Below are 14201 nucleotides of genomic sequence, written 5' to 3' on the forward strand. Positions count from 1 at the left end.
ATGCTGCTGTGTGTCGACTCATCGATAGCATTAACAGAATTGTCTTGTGACAGACATATTTACACTGAAGTGTCCACACTGTGTGGGAATAATGAACACATTCTAAAAGAATGAGTTTGCGTTTATTCTAGAACAACTTTCAATGGTGATTTCCACATATAGATCAAATGAAATAGAATCATAGAATGTTTAAGGCACAGAAAGAGGCCACTTGGCCCATCGTGTCTGTGCTGATCATAAAACGATCCACCTATTCTAATCCCACCTTCCAGCATTTGGGCCGGAGCCCTGCAGATTATGGCACTTGAGGTGCATATCCAAACTCTTTTTGAATGAGTTGAGGGTCTCTGCCTCAACTACCCTTTCAGGCAGTGAGTTCCAGACCATCACCACCCTCTGGGTGAACAGGTTTTCCCTCATCTCCCCTCTAACCTTTCTACCAATCACTTTAAAATGTGCCCCCTCGTCACTGACCTCTCTGCTAAGGTGAATAGACCCTTTACCTCAACATTTTGCAAATTTCAATTAGATCTGCTCTCAGCCTTCTCTGTTCCAAGGAGAACAACCCCAGCCTATCCAATCTTTCCTTGTGTTCATCAAACCCGAACCCCCGTCAACCACCTCAGTCTGATTAGTGACAGTGAGTGAAATAAATAGAACTTCTTCTCATACACGCAAACAAATATTTTATAACTTTGAAATAATATCTTACCACCATCACTCGACAGTGTTGGTAATTTCTCGATGAGGAATATGAGGCCCTTTCCTCAAATATCTGCTGAAACTTTTGGAATAACTTCTGCCTGAACATTTTGTTGGAGATGATGTCGGAGCCAATCAGAAATAGGCCCATCTATCGGTTAAAGGGATAATTCCATTTAAAATTGGTTCTGGGAAATGAAGCTGAATGTTTATAGAAATACTGTGGAATCTTTGTTTAATTCAGTGAGTGGTACACGCCTCCAGCATGTATACTTTCCACATAAACAAATACATTTTTTTGTGGGAGTTAGGTGTCTCAATTAAAATATTAACTATGACACCAGCACTTGTTGGGTTAACGAATGGTAGAATTTTAATGGTACTGCTGAATAGTTAGGAACACATTGGTCACCCTGCTTGAAATACATTGAATTCAATATCTGGTGGGGTGCAGAACAGGCAGCTTGTTCATTATCACTGCACACCCCACCCCACGCGTTCTGTGATACTGCATGTTCGGAATAGTAAGGAAGGTTGAATTGTAGAATGTAGCTGTGATTAACGGGTGAACAAGATCAAATCCGGAAGCGGATAGAAGAGATAAAGATCTCAGAGAACTTCCAGGTGGTGGTGTTCCCATGCATCTGCTACCCTTCTCCTTCTAGGTGGTAGATTTTGCGAATTTTGAGGTGCTCTCAAATAAGTCTTGGCGATTTTCTGCAGTGCATCTTTTATGTGGAGCACACTGCTGCCACTGTGCGCCAGTGGTGGAGGGAGTGAATGTTTAACATGGGATGGGGTGCCAATCAAGCGGGCTGCTTTGTCCTGGATGATGTCGAGCTTCTTGAATGTTGTTGGAGCTGCACCCATCCAGGCAAGTGGAGAGTATTCCATCACACTCCTGACTTGTGCTGTATTAGTGGTGGAAATGCTTTGCAGAATGAGCAGGTCATCACAGAACATCCCGAATACCCAGCCTCTGACCTGTCCTTGTAGCCACAGTATTTGTTTATTCTTTCGTGGAATGTTGACCTCACTGATAAGGCCAGCATTTGCTACCCATCCGCAATTGCCTTCAACAACTGAATGGCTTGCTTAGTGCAGTTAAGAGTCAACCACATTTCTGTGAGTCTGGAGTTACATGTAGGCCAGACCAGGTAAGGACGGCAGATTTCCTTCCCGAATCGACATTAGTGAGCCAGATAGGTTTTTATGGCAGCTTTCAATTCCAGATTTTTATTAATTAATTAATTTTATTAATTAATTGAATTTAAATTCCACGGGCTGCGGCGTGGGTTTTGAACCCGTGTCCCCAGAGCATTAGCCTGGGCCTCTGGATTACTAGTTCAGCAATATTGTCAATGGTGAGCCCCAGGATATTGATGCGGAGTGATATGTCGACGGTAATGCTTTGAATGCCAGAAGGAAACTGGAATTTCTCATCTCGGAAATCGTAATTGCCTGGCACTTCTGTGAAGTGAATGTCACTTGCCACTTGTCAGCCGAAGCCTGAATGTTGTTCAGGTCTTGCTACATGCGGGCCAGGATTTCTTCATTGTCTGAGGCAAAATACTATGGATGCTGTAAATGTGGAAATCATTAACATGATTTCCTAACTGTTTCTCCCTCCACAGATGCTGCCTGACCTGCTCAGCATTTTAATATTTTCTGTTTATAATGTTGTTATCTGAGGAGTTGTAAATAGAACGGAACACTGTGCAATTAACAGCGAACATCTCCACTTCTGACCGTATGATGGAAGGAAGGTTATTGATGAAGCAGCTGAAGATGGTTGGACCTAGGACACTACCCGGCTGATCAGAAGCGTAAAGGACAGTATAATCGGTAGCTTCATTCTGTCGGTTTGGGTTCTGCACTTCGTTTTCTCGATCGCTTCTGGAAACAGTTGGGTGACAGTTTGATCCGAGGTTAATTTGGTTTCCTCTCGGCGTGTGTTTGAGCGCCTGACAGCGCGCTGCACATTGTGGCTGCATCTGCCTGCGATTCTACACAACCGACAACAGACAGGAGCTCCCACCCATAGTCCAAAGGCAGTTTTTGTACAGGGGTGAGACTGCTTTCCATCACTGTGAGTCCGAGAGCGCAGTAATACACGGCAGAGTCAGTCAGTTGCAGACCCGAGATGGTTAAACTGGTGAATTTAGTCGCAGTCTGGAGCTTAACAGAGAAACGGGTTTTAGCAAAATCTGCTTTATCTTCAGCACCGCCTGTGTATTTCCACAGTATAAACTCGGGATGTGTATCTGGGTGTTGTCGATACCAGTATAATATATAGCTGCTCATTGTAGTATCATAGGTACAGCTTAAAGTCACAGCTTCTCCTTCTGTCTTAACATCTGAGGGCAGGAGCTGAGTGACAGAATCTCCATGACTCCGATCTGAAAACAAGTTTAAACAGGAAAAGATCAGACTGACGACTGTTCAAAATTCTAATTTAAACCATGTTTGTGAAATAAGAGAAAAGATGAAATGTGTTTAGTCCACAATTACCTGTCAGAAATGCTCCCCACACAACCCAGATGCTGAGCAGCCGCATTGTCACTGTCCGCTCTGTAAAAGGGGAGTTGGATATTTGAAGACACCCGTTCTAATCCCCATCAATAATCTGCTGTTGTGTCTCAGGATTCTCTCACCTCACTTCCTTGTGTCCTCAGTGGTGCTGTGAGAGCGGTAGGTGGTGAGCTGGCTGTCAGTGAATGGAAACACCCCGAGCTGGCCTGTAGTCACTGTCCTTATATGGGGAACGGTTCCGCTGTTGGAGAGGTGGGGCGGGGACTGAAACCCTTGTCTGGTTATTGGAACCGGAAACATGGGATTGTTAATAGATTTGATTTATTCTGGCGTCAACTCTTCCTCTCAAATTCCAGCATCTTCACCATCAGGACACTGGTAACCGTGACTCCAGTGAAATTTCCCTCACCGATCAGTTAACTAGTGAACTAACTATGATTCTGTATTTTGCTGGAGTGATTTATAGATCCGTCATATTGGAACGATGATATCTGTTGTTACAGAACGAACAACTGAACAGACATAAAAAGAATAAATTCTCACTTGTTTGAACAGCGTCTCCAGCACTGTGGTTTGCAATTAACATGGTGTTGTCATCCCTTCTGTTGAATTCTGACACTCTTTTTGTTCGTAATTGCTAATTTAATCATGCATAAACTTCAGATTTTGGATTGGTGATAAGAGAGAACTGAGGGAGCGGCGCACTGGTGCTTTTTCTTTTCGCAATTTGCCGCTCATCGACTGAAAGTGACGGGATCAGAGCGCGGGGAGCGGGTTCAAAGCCTCCAGGGTGAGGTGTAGGGCGAATTCTCATTGACAAATATTCAACATCAGCAGGACATGAAAAACTGTCCTTATAACTTTCACACAGAATAGAAAAAGGAGTGGAGCAGAAAAAGAAACGAAATACTGGGGGTTCGATTTGTCTTTCGCTTCTTTAACATCGATCTCCACTAACTGTACAGCGAGTGGCTTCAGAAATCAGATCTCAGTGTTTGTCTGTCATTCATATATTAATATTCTTTTCCCCATCTTCCACACCTTCCACTCACTTGTCCTGCACACTGTTTAGTATCAATCCTTCGATATGTGGATACATCTTTATGAGGATCATTTTCCGATGTAGCTTCCCAAGTAATTGAGGAAAATTGATTTCAAACTAAACCTCTTGCATAAAACGCTAGTTAGGCCACCGCTGGAGTAATGTGTACAGTTCTGGTCATCACACTATAGGAAGGATGTGATTGCATTGGAGGGGGTGTAGAGAAGATTCGCCGGGAGGTTGCCTGGGATGGAGCATTTCAGCTATGAAGAGAGCCTGAAAATGCTTGGGTTGTTTTCCTTAGAACAGAGAAGGGTGTGGGGGGACATGATTGAGGTATACAAAATTATGGGGGACATAGATAGGGTTGATGGGAAGAAACATTTTCCCTTAGCGGAGGGGTCAATAACCAGCGGGCATAGATTTAAGGTAAGGGGCAGGAGGTTTAGAGGGGATTTGAGGACAAATTTGTTCACGCAGAGGGTTGTTGGAATCTGGAACACACTGCCTGAAAAGGTGGTCGAGGCAGGAACCCTCACAACATTTAAGAAGTATTTAGATGAGCACTTGAAACGCCATAGCATACAAGGCTATGGGCCAAGTGCTGGAAAATGGGATTAGAATAGTTAGGTGGTTGATGGTCGTCACGGACATGATGGGCCGAAGGGCCTGTTTCTGTGCTGTAGAACTTTATGACTCTACGACTCTTGGGGAAACAAAACTCACCTCGTTGCCTGGGGTCTGATCCATGAAAGGAACTTTGTTATCTGACGCTCTCTGGTGGCTATGCGGAGAAGTGGTCAACTGGCAGTGAACGGTGTGCCAGAAATAAAAACAAGAAATGCTGGAACCACTCAGCAGGTCTGGCAGCATCTGTGGAAAGAGAAGCAGAGTTAACGTTTCGGGTCAGTGACTTTTCTTCGGAACTGGGTGGTTCCAGCATTTCTTGTTTTTATTTCAGATTTCCAGGATCCGCAGTATTTTGCTTTTTTTTTAGTGTGCGAGAAATTCTGTGTTGTGAGATTAACTTGATCTGGCAGCTCCTGTTGACAGAAAGTTCGATTGGCGAGGTTCTGAATTTATATGCTGAGCAGAAACAAAGTTTTTAAAAAACTTTTAAGCTGAAGATTGGAAGAAGGAAATGTATTCAATTATGGGTAAAAGATAGAGATAGACGATAATGAGGAGCAAGGAACCAGGGAAAGGGCAGAGAAAAACAAAATGGAGTTAAGCCATCACAGATCGAATAAAAAGTTCATTTTTCTTTGAAATGCGTGTTGTAATTACAAACTAATATAACTGTACAATGAACATCGACTGCTGTTGTTGATTGTTGTGTCTTATTGCAATTTTTAGAAGGTTCCTGCGACTCTTTCAGAGGAGGCAGAATTATTGCTTCTGTTTATCGCTGTGAGGGCGCCCCCTAGTGAGCTGTAACTGGATCTCTCAGTGTCGTTTTATATTCGGGATCCGCCATTTCTCTGCACCAGTGTGAGGCCCATGACACAGAAGTACACGGCAGTGTTAGAGATCAGGGTGCTGTGGATCATTAGCTGGGTAATCTTGGCAGTTTTACTAAAGGTGAAAGAGGTCAATGAAGTCGGGGTTCCGGTTTACTATCCCTCCACAGAGATAAAACACATACTGTGGAGGATGCCCGGGGTGCTGACTGTGCCAGAATAGAAGTGTTTGTTTTCAAGGTACAGGTTAGTGTGATATTACTTCCCTCTTCAACCATCATTTCATGAACCGGCTGTTCTATTGTGTCTTGGTGGCTCCATTCTAAAACACAAAAAATAGTAACAATCACAATGAGCATCAACATCATATGGATCAATATCACTGTCAAAACTACTATCACTATCATTTCACCTATAATAACAGCTCTGCTGCAGCAGACAAGGTGGGGGGGGGGGGGGGGGCGGGGGATGATGGGGAGTGAATGGTTTTTTATTGGGAAGTAAATACTTACTGAGAAGTGTTAAAATAATGAGCAGTGGTGTGTGACGGTGCCACATGATAATCCCGGAGTCTGTAACTCTGCAATCCAGGAAATCCTTTGTCGGAGCAGAAATACAAACCCCGGCCACACCGCACTGCCGATCTAACTAATACCAAACAAGGAACAGCGGCAGCAATCACCCAAACTGGGCAGGCAAGGCACGTCAGAGAGAAAGAGAGCGACAGAAGCAAACAAAAGCTGTGGGCGGGGTTGCTGCAAACTCCAGTTTGAGTTACCTCAAGATTTTGTGTAACTGCAGAAAGTGCGCGGTGACGTTCACATGAACTCGGTGTTGATGGAGTTGAAAAGGAGATGGTTGGATGCCAGAATTCTGCTGCCAGGCTGCTTCTGCTCACTGTTCAAGTGACTGGGAACAAATAACTTACGAGAGAAATGAAGGAAATAGAAATGTTGGATCATACAGCACAGAATGACGCAATTAGGCCCATCGCATATGCGCCGGTTCTTTGAAAGAGTGATCACCTTCGCTTATTCTCAATGCTCTTTCGACACAGCCTTGCATTTTCCCCGTTCAATTACATATACAGTTCTCTTTTGAAAATTACTATTGAATCTGCACCGTTTCAGGCTGTGCATTCCAAATCCTGACAATCGAAGTGTGAAAAATAAATCTCCTCTCTCTTGTCTTTTTTTGTCAATTCCCTTAAATCTGAGTCAGTGGAATATCAAACTTCCTGCTCTTGGAAACAGTTATGCGAGATCTACTCCATCAAAACCCCATATAATTATCAACCACACAATTAAATCTCCCTTAATCTTCTTTCATATAGGGAGAATAATTGCAGCTTCACGAACCTCTCCACAAGTCCCACATCCCTGTACTATCCTAGTAGATCCTCTCTGCACCCTCTGCAAGGTCTTCACATCCTTTCTACATAGAATTGGACTCAATACACTAGCTGCTGCGTACTCAGTTATTCTGAAAGTTTTGCCACAACTGTCTTCTTAAACAACACCAAATCTAATGACAGGGTCTATTTATCTCCAATTTACATTTCTGGAATACACATCTGACATTCGTGTTTTGATATGTGACGATCAGAAATGTTCCTATTGGGGACATCTGGGTAGGTGGGAGGTTGCATACACCCAAGTTCAGACTGATCCGGTTTAACTTCCGGTTCTTTGTTCCTCTACCTTCACAGTTGGACTATGTGCCGATCCAGCAACTCAATCGCTGGTGATATTAACCTTGCCAGAAGGGAGTCTGGTGCAGCTTGATTGCAGATATACAGATCCTGATATTGACTACATGCAATTGTAACTGAGGGAGGTCCCAAAGGGTTTAATGTGGCCGATTTGTGCACAGAAACATCAGCAACAAAGAAACGTGGTTCAATTCCTGTTTATGTATTTTTGTTGATCTTGGTTGAAGGGAGGAATGTTGAGCAGGACACAGTGTGGGACACTGGGAGCTTTAATGTCCACCTAAACAGACATGGGGTGGGGGAGAGATTATTGGTTCCTGCTGTCCCCAGAAATATACTTCCTTTTCAGCACTGCACAGATTGGAAACCTGGTTAATATGCTCAGGATCTGAAGTTGAGGTGGAATCCACAATCTCCTGATTCTGAAATAGGAGTCAAGTCACTTTATTCAAGCTGCTGCCAAATTGATTAATGCATTCAGGTGACATTTTATACCGACAATTTGACAATGACATTGGTTAATACCGTTGCTGTTAAACTTCCATAGACTGATATCACAAATAGTAACGTCAAAAACGCAGTGAAGAAACGTTTGATTCATGTAATTGAATTTTTTAGAGACAAGGAATATGGTTGCACAGAAGGAGGCCATTTAGCCCGTCGTGTTGGCTCTTTGAAAGAGCTGTCCGATTTGTTCTACTCTCTTGGTCTTTCTCCAAATCCCTGCCAATCTTCTCTTTATAGTATATATCCAATTCTCTTTTGAAAGTTATTATTGCATCTGTCTCTACCGCCCTTCCAGGTAATTTTTTCCAACTCATAACAATTCACTGCATAAACAATCTCCTCCCACTCCCACTCCTTCACCAATTGTCTTCAATCTGTCCTCTGGTTACGAACAGTCCTGAAAATGGAATGAGTATCTCACTACAAACACTATCAAAACACTTCTTAATTGTGAACACGGCTATTAAATCTCCTTATAAACGCCCCTGCTCGAAGGAGAACAACCTCAGCTTCCCTCACCTCGACATAAACCGAAGTCCCTCACTGCTGGTCCAAGTCTATTGAATCGCCTGTGCACCTTCTTCAAGGCCGAGAAAACATCTATGACGTGGGGCTGGAAATAACTTCAACCATTCATTATTTCTTCTTAAGATTATTTCCAAGGATTCGTGGCCTCTTCAAATTGGGCTCTGTACTCACGTGAGTATTATTAATATTCATAAAATTGATAGTCCTTGCTCTGATAATGTAGGCCGTGCCGTATGAGCTCCGCAACAGCGGCCTCTGCAGGAATCTCATTTCAGGAAGGTTTCTGTCCCGACCTGCGGATGGGGCGCTTCATTCCGTTAACGCCGCTCTATAAATACAGATTGTTGTTGTAGACATGAGGGAAAAAAATTATACAAAGAGTTGTTGTGCCTGACAGGGAACTGACAGCAGATTCAATAGTAACATTCAAAAGTAAAAGACAATTGGATAAAAAACTTAATGTACAAAAAATATGTATCAGGCTGTCAATTTGTGAGCGTTCTTTCAAGTTGTTCCGATCAAGCAGATGAGAGTAAAGTATCGACATGGACATTAGGTTCCTGCGGCCACCAATCCGGCGGTGCCGTTTAGGTCGATTAAACCAGTGGCCATGTTGATGAGGGGCTGTGCTCCTGAAGTCTCCTTTTGTCCTGAGCAGCCATTTCCCCGTCTCCCGGTCAGTTTCCCGGAGTCTTTGACCGCGGCCTGTTCACAGGATTTATTGATCGGAGTGCGGTCAGAGACAGTTTATACAAAATAAACAGATTTCACAAGATAGTGACTGTGATCTTTAAAACAAGCCCCAAGCACAGAGTTCCCCCAATGTCCGTGGTCCTTCCGAATGTCTCTTCATTCTCTGTCACTGTAACTGGAAACTCTGAATATTACAGACCTGGAAACCAATCATTACTGAATTGAAACATCATTTTAAATACAAACCACAGAAGGGGAGGGTACAGGAAACATGTGTTTAAATGACAGGGAGAGTTTATTCTTTGTGTCTATTGTGTATATCTGCCTGGATATTGACAATGTCACTGGACTGTCTCATATTGTAACCTGACCCTCAGTTGTTGGACTGAGGGAAGCTGCCGGGTCTGAGGCTCCGTCCTTCAGATCAGCCGTTTAACCGAGGCCCCGACAGCCCGTTCAGGGAGATGTTAACGAATCCGCGGCACGATTGGAATCAGAGCGGGGAGGGGGATTCTCCCGGTGTCCTGGGCCCATATTCTACCCTCAACAAACACCACCCAATAAAAACACATGGACCGACCTCCCAGCTCATTACTGTGGGTGAAAGGAGGGCGGCAGCTTCTATTGACAGAACAACTCCCCCAGCCCCACCCCCTGTACATCAGACTAATGTGGGAGGGGATTTCACATCCGGCTCACAGACTCAATGAAGCGACAGAAAACTGCAGATTCCCTCTTTAAACCTGTCGCTTATTCACACAACACACAGCCAGAGACCCGGGAACCGTGCGGCCCATCAATGATCTCCGGGACACTGCCCTCTGCAAATCAACTCGATCCCGCTGAAGTATTTCAGTCCAGCTCTGAGGTCCAGTCTCCCAGAACAGTCCAGGGCTGCAGTCTCCAGCTCCCCGTCATATAAACCATCAGCTCCGGACAGCAGAACAATGGGAATCCTCCTTGTTTTCATCCTGTGTGTCTGTTTACCCCGTGAGTACCAATCAAACAAACCGACATTGTGTGGATTTAATGTAAAGCTGCCCGAGTCCATCCGAATTACAGACATTGTCTCGGGTTTTAGTCTCGTTATGTGTTTCGGCTCTGATGGCCCATTAAACTCTCTCTCTTTAATTTCCAGGCTCTTTCAGTCAGTCAGTGACACAGACCCCGGGAGCGGTGACCAGGAAGGAGTGTCAGTCTCTCACCATCACCTGTGTTTACAATGGTGGTTATTGGGATTATACTTTCCTAAATGGACATTTCTTCAGACAAACCCAGACCGGGACACAGTGGGAGCGGATCTCCAGCGGAGGCCGATTTGCTGTGTCGGTGAATAAGGCAGAAAAAAATTTTTCCCTGCGAATTCGGGATGTGAGAGTTGAAGACACCGCCACCTATTACTGTAAAGCTGAATACTGGTACAACACACAGTGATGGGCCTCGGCTTCCCACGGTACAAAAACTCTCACTGCAGATTATCACATGAAAAAGCGGAGTTAATCTGCCGGTGAACCCCACAGTTCCGCCTCGCACCGACTCCCCACAGTCTAGTTTATAATGAGTTGGATTATTGCCGTTAACATCTTGAGTTTTATAAATGCCGAGTGTGCGCGGATGGTGATATCTTTCCCGGGATCGGTGTCAATGAATGGAGATTGGGAATGACTGATCCCAGTGACAAATCCCTAACACCAGATGGGATACTGATCTAACCGCTGGAATCGGGAACCGCATTCCCCGCCGTTAAACTAATGTCCCCACATCTCACCAAGTACCAGCGGATTTGAAGCTGTCTTGAAGCACAGTGTTTACTGGAATGGCCACAGTGGGTGAAACCTGAACAAATACCTCTGCACAATTAAAATAGAAGCTCCCCGGGCTCGGTTCCCGAATTGTAGGGCTGATGCTATTATCGTTGTAATACGGCTTAATTTGATAGTAATTTCCTCCTTTCTATTATCTTCGTCTGATATTTTCCTCCGTTTAAACGAAGCACCCATCCCCAGCCCGTGATCCTGGGCCATGTTACCAAGAGCTCAGAGTCTCACAAACACCAGTTTGAACAGAGAGGAATGTGAAACATGGAATTTTGTTTATTAATCTAAAACCCCTGGAATAATTGGGTTGTGTCTATAGCCTGGTGATGTGTGGCCGGCAGGTTGAGGTGTTGGCAGTTCTTGCACCAGGCTGACTGAGAACGGTGTCACTGTGACACTGAATACGTGGATGGTTCCGGGACGGTAGTGACTGTCACAGCGGGTAAGTGACTGCAAACCCCGCCGTGCTACAGACTGTCCTGGTGAATGTTCACCCTCAGTTTATTATTGCGATCAATATCACCTCAATCCCTTGAAAACAAAACAGAGCAGTTTCCTAATGAAGTTTTTCCATTGCAGTTTGAGATTCAGGGCAGATTATGAACCAGGAGTAGGTTCCAGGTTTGAGTCTGGAGACATGAGGTGAGATCTCCACAGAGAGGACAGTCTGCGGGGTGTTGACCGCATCGGGACCATCACTGGCTTTACGTGGACTTTGGAGGATCCCGAAAACACCCCAAACTCTTTCTCATTCTGATCCACAGTTGGTTTAAATGAGCGCAGATCGTCCAGACTCCGGCCTCCGCTCCCGCTGTTCACTGTGACAGAGGAAGCTCTGTCTGTCCCTGTAGGAACGGGAGAGGGTGACAGAGCTCTGTCAGTCTGCGGCAGGATAGTCTATTCCGGGCCGGGCAGTGTGATTGAGGTACCGGGAGAGTGAACCCAACAATAAAGCAGCCCCTTCGATACCTGCAGCCACCTGTCCGATACCGACAGTTAAATGGAGGGACACAATATATTCCCAATGCTAATTTAGCAAGTCTGAAGGGATAAATCATAGCTGCAGCGCAGAATAGCGATTTGGGTAAAATCCAGCTGTTTGAGGCAGGAACGGCCAGGTGGTTTAATAACGGTAATAAGGGAGCGACTAAGGCCACAACAGAGAAAAATAATATAAAAATAAATTGAAGGGCGCTATATCTGAATTCACGCAGCACTCGTAAGAAGACAGATAAATTAACGGTACAGTTGGGGATTAATGTATTTGATCTTGAAGCCAATATACAACTCAATATAGGCAAAACTAGGCAAAATGAAAAAGGAAACGGGATAGGCCGGATAATAAAGGATGAGGTAAAGAGCATTAGTGAGAAAGGATCTTAGACCAAAAAGTCAGGATCTGAAATTAGTATGGAGCTACGAAATAAGAAAGTGCAGAAAACAGTGGTGAATTAAAAACAATCATATTGTTAGCCGGAGTCTAAATCAGCAAGTTAGAGGAGCATGTAACATGACGAATGCAATAATCATGGGGGACTGTAATCTCTATATAGTGAGCAAATCAAATTGACAAAAGTAGATTGGAGGACGAGATTCAGGAATACATTCGAGACACCTATCTAGAACAATATGTCGAGGAAACTAACTACGGAATTGACTATCTAATACTTTGTAACGGGACTATATTTATTCATAATCTTAAATTAATGCATTCTCTGGGAAAGAGTGATCCTAATATAATAGATGTCATATTCAATTTGAGAGTAATATGCTGCAGCCCAGAACTAGGGTCTTAAATTTGAAAAAGGTCAATTAGGGATGGATGAGGAGCGTGCAGGCTGCGCTAGACTGGGGGTTTTGATTAAAATAAGCAATGGCATACATTTAAATAAATCATTCATGATTCTCAACAAACATACATTCACATTCAATAATAAAGGGGGGAAATAGAATATGAGAGTAAATTAACAAGAAAAATGAAAACAGATTGCAAGAACTTTTACATGTATGTTAAAACGAAGGGAACAGTTAAAGTAAATGTGGACTCTTAGAAGCAGAGACAAGAGAAATTATAATTGGGATGAAGGAAATGGCCGGCACCTTATCCAGATATTTAGTGTCTGCCTTTGCAGTAGAGAACATAAAGAACATGAAGGAAACTTTGGAGAATCAAGTGTCTAATTAGTGAGAAAAAGTTAAAGTAATTCATATTAATAAAGAAAATATACAGGAAAAAATAATGGTATTAAAATCTCACAAATTCCCTCAAATCGATTGCCTAGCCGAGGGTTTTAAAAAAGGTATCTGCAGAGATAGTGGAATTCTTGGTTGGAACTCAGAATTTTCTGGATTCTGGAACAATACCGGTTGATCCAGAAAGGAGAGACAGAGAAAACAGGGAACGATAGGCCAGATAGCATCGGTAATATATACAAAATACTAACATCTATTATAGGGGACATAGTGGCAGGGAAATAAGAAATTCATCATATAATTAGGCAGAATCAAGATGGCTTTATGAAAGAGAAATCGTATATGACAAATCTATTCGCGTTTTTGAGGTTTCACTAAAGGGCAGTTTAAAAGGAACGAATGGATGCAGTAGATTTGGATTTTCAGAAGGCACACAGCACGTTGTTACACAATATTTTGGAGTATTATATTAGCATGGATTTAGGATTTGTTGAGAATCAGGAAACAGTGAGTAGGAACAAATAGCCCATTTTTGGGATGGCAAGGTGTAACTAATAGCGTGACACAAGTATCGGTGTTTGGGCAACAGCTATTTCCAATCTATTTCAATGATTTAGATGACAGACAGAATGTAATAGATCCAAGTTTGCTGACTATACAAAGCTAGGTGGGAAAATAAGCTGTCAGGAAGGTGCAAGCAAGCTACAAAAGGACACAGGTCGGTTAATTGAGTGGGAAAGAAAGTGGCAGATGGAAGATAATGCGGGCAAGTATGAAATTATTACATAAATAGGATTACATCGGAAAAGGCCATTCAGGCCAGGTAGTCCATGCTAGCCTTCATGATCCACACGAGCCTCCTCCTATCTTTCCTCATCTAAACCTATCATCGTAAGCCGATATTCCCTTCTTCCTCATATGCTTGTCTAAGCTCCCCTTAAATCCATCTATACTATTCAGTTCAATCGCTCTCCATGGTAGCGCGTTCCACATTTTCACCATTCTCTGAGTAAAGA

The 14201-nt window shown here is 43.6% G+C and overlaps 1 gene segment (V, D, J or C); it reads right to left on the bottom strand.

Moving 5' to 3' along the window:
* Positions 1–2500: 2500 nt before the first annotated feature.
* On the bottom strand, positions 2501–3372 carry LOC137348609 (T cell receptor alpha variable 38-1-like). The segment is given in 3 exon segments: positions 2501–2598; positions 2718–3101; positions 3214–3372. Coding segments are annotated over 3 exon segments (528 nt in total).
* Between the last annotated feature and the right edge of the window lie 10829 nt (positions 3373–14201).

The sequence above is a fragment of the Heterodontus francisci genome, chromosome 34 (genome assembly GCF_036365525.1).
Source record: "Heterodontus francisci isolate sHetFra1 chromosome 34, sHetFra1.hap1, whole genome shotgun sequence".
Taxonomy (NCBI): domain Eukaryota; kingdom Metazoa; phylum Chordata; class Chondrichthyes; order Heterodontiformes; family Heterodontidae; genus Heterodontus; species Heterodontus francisci.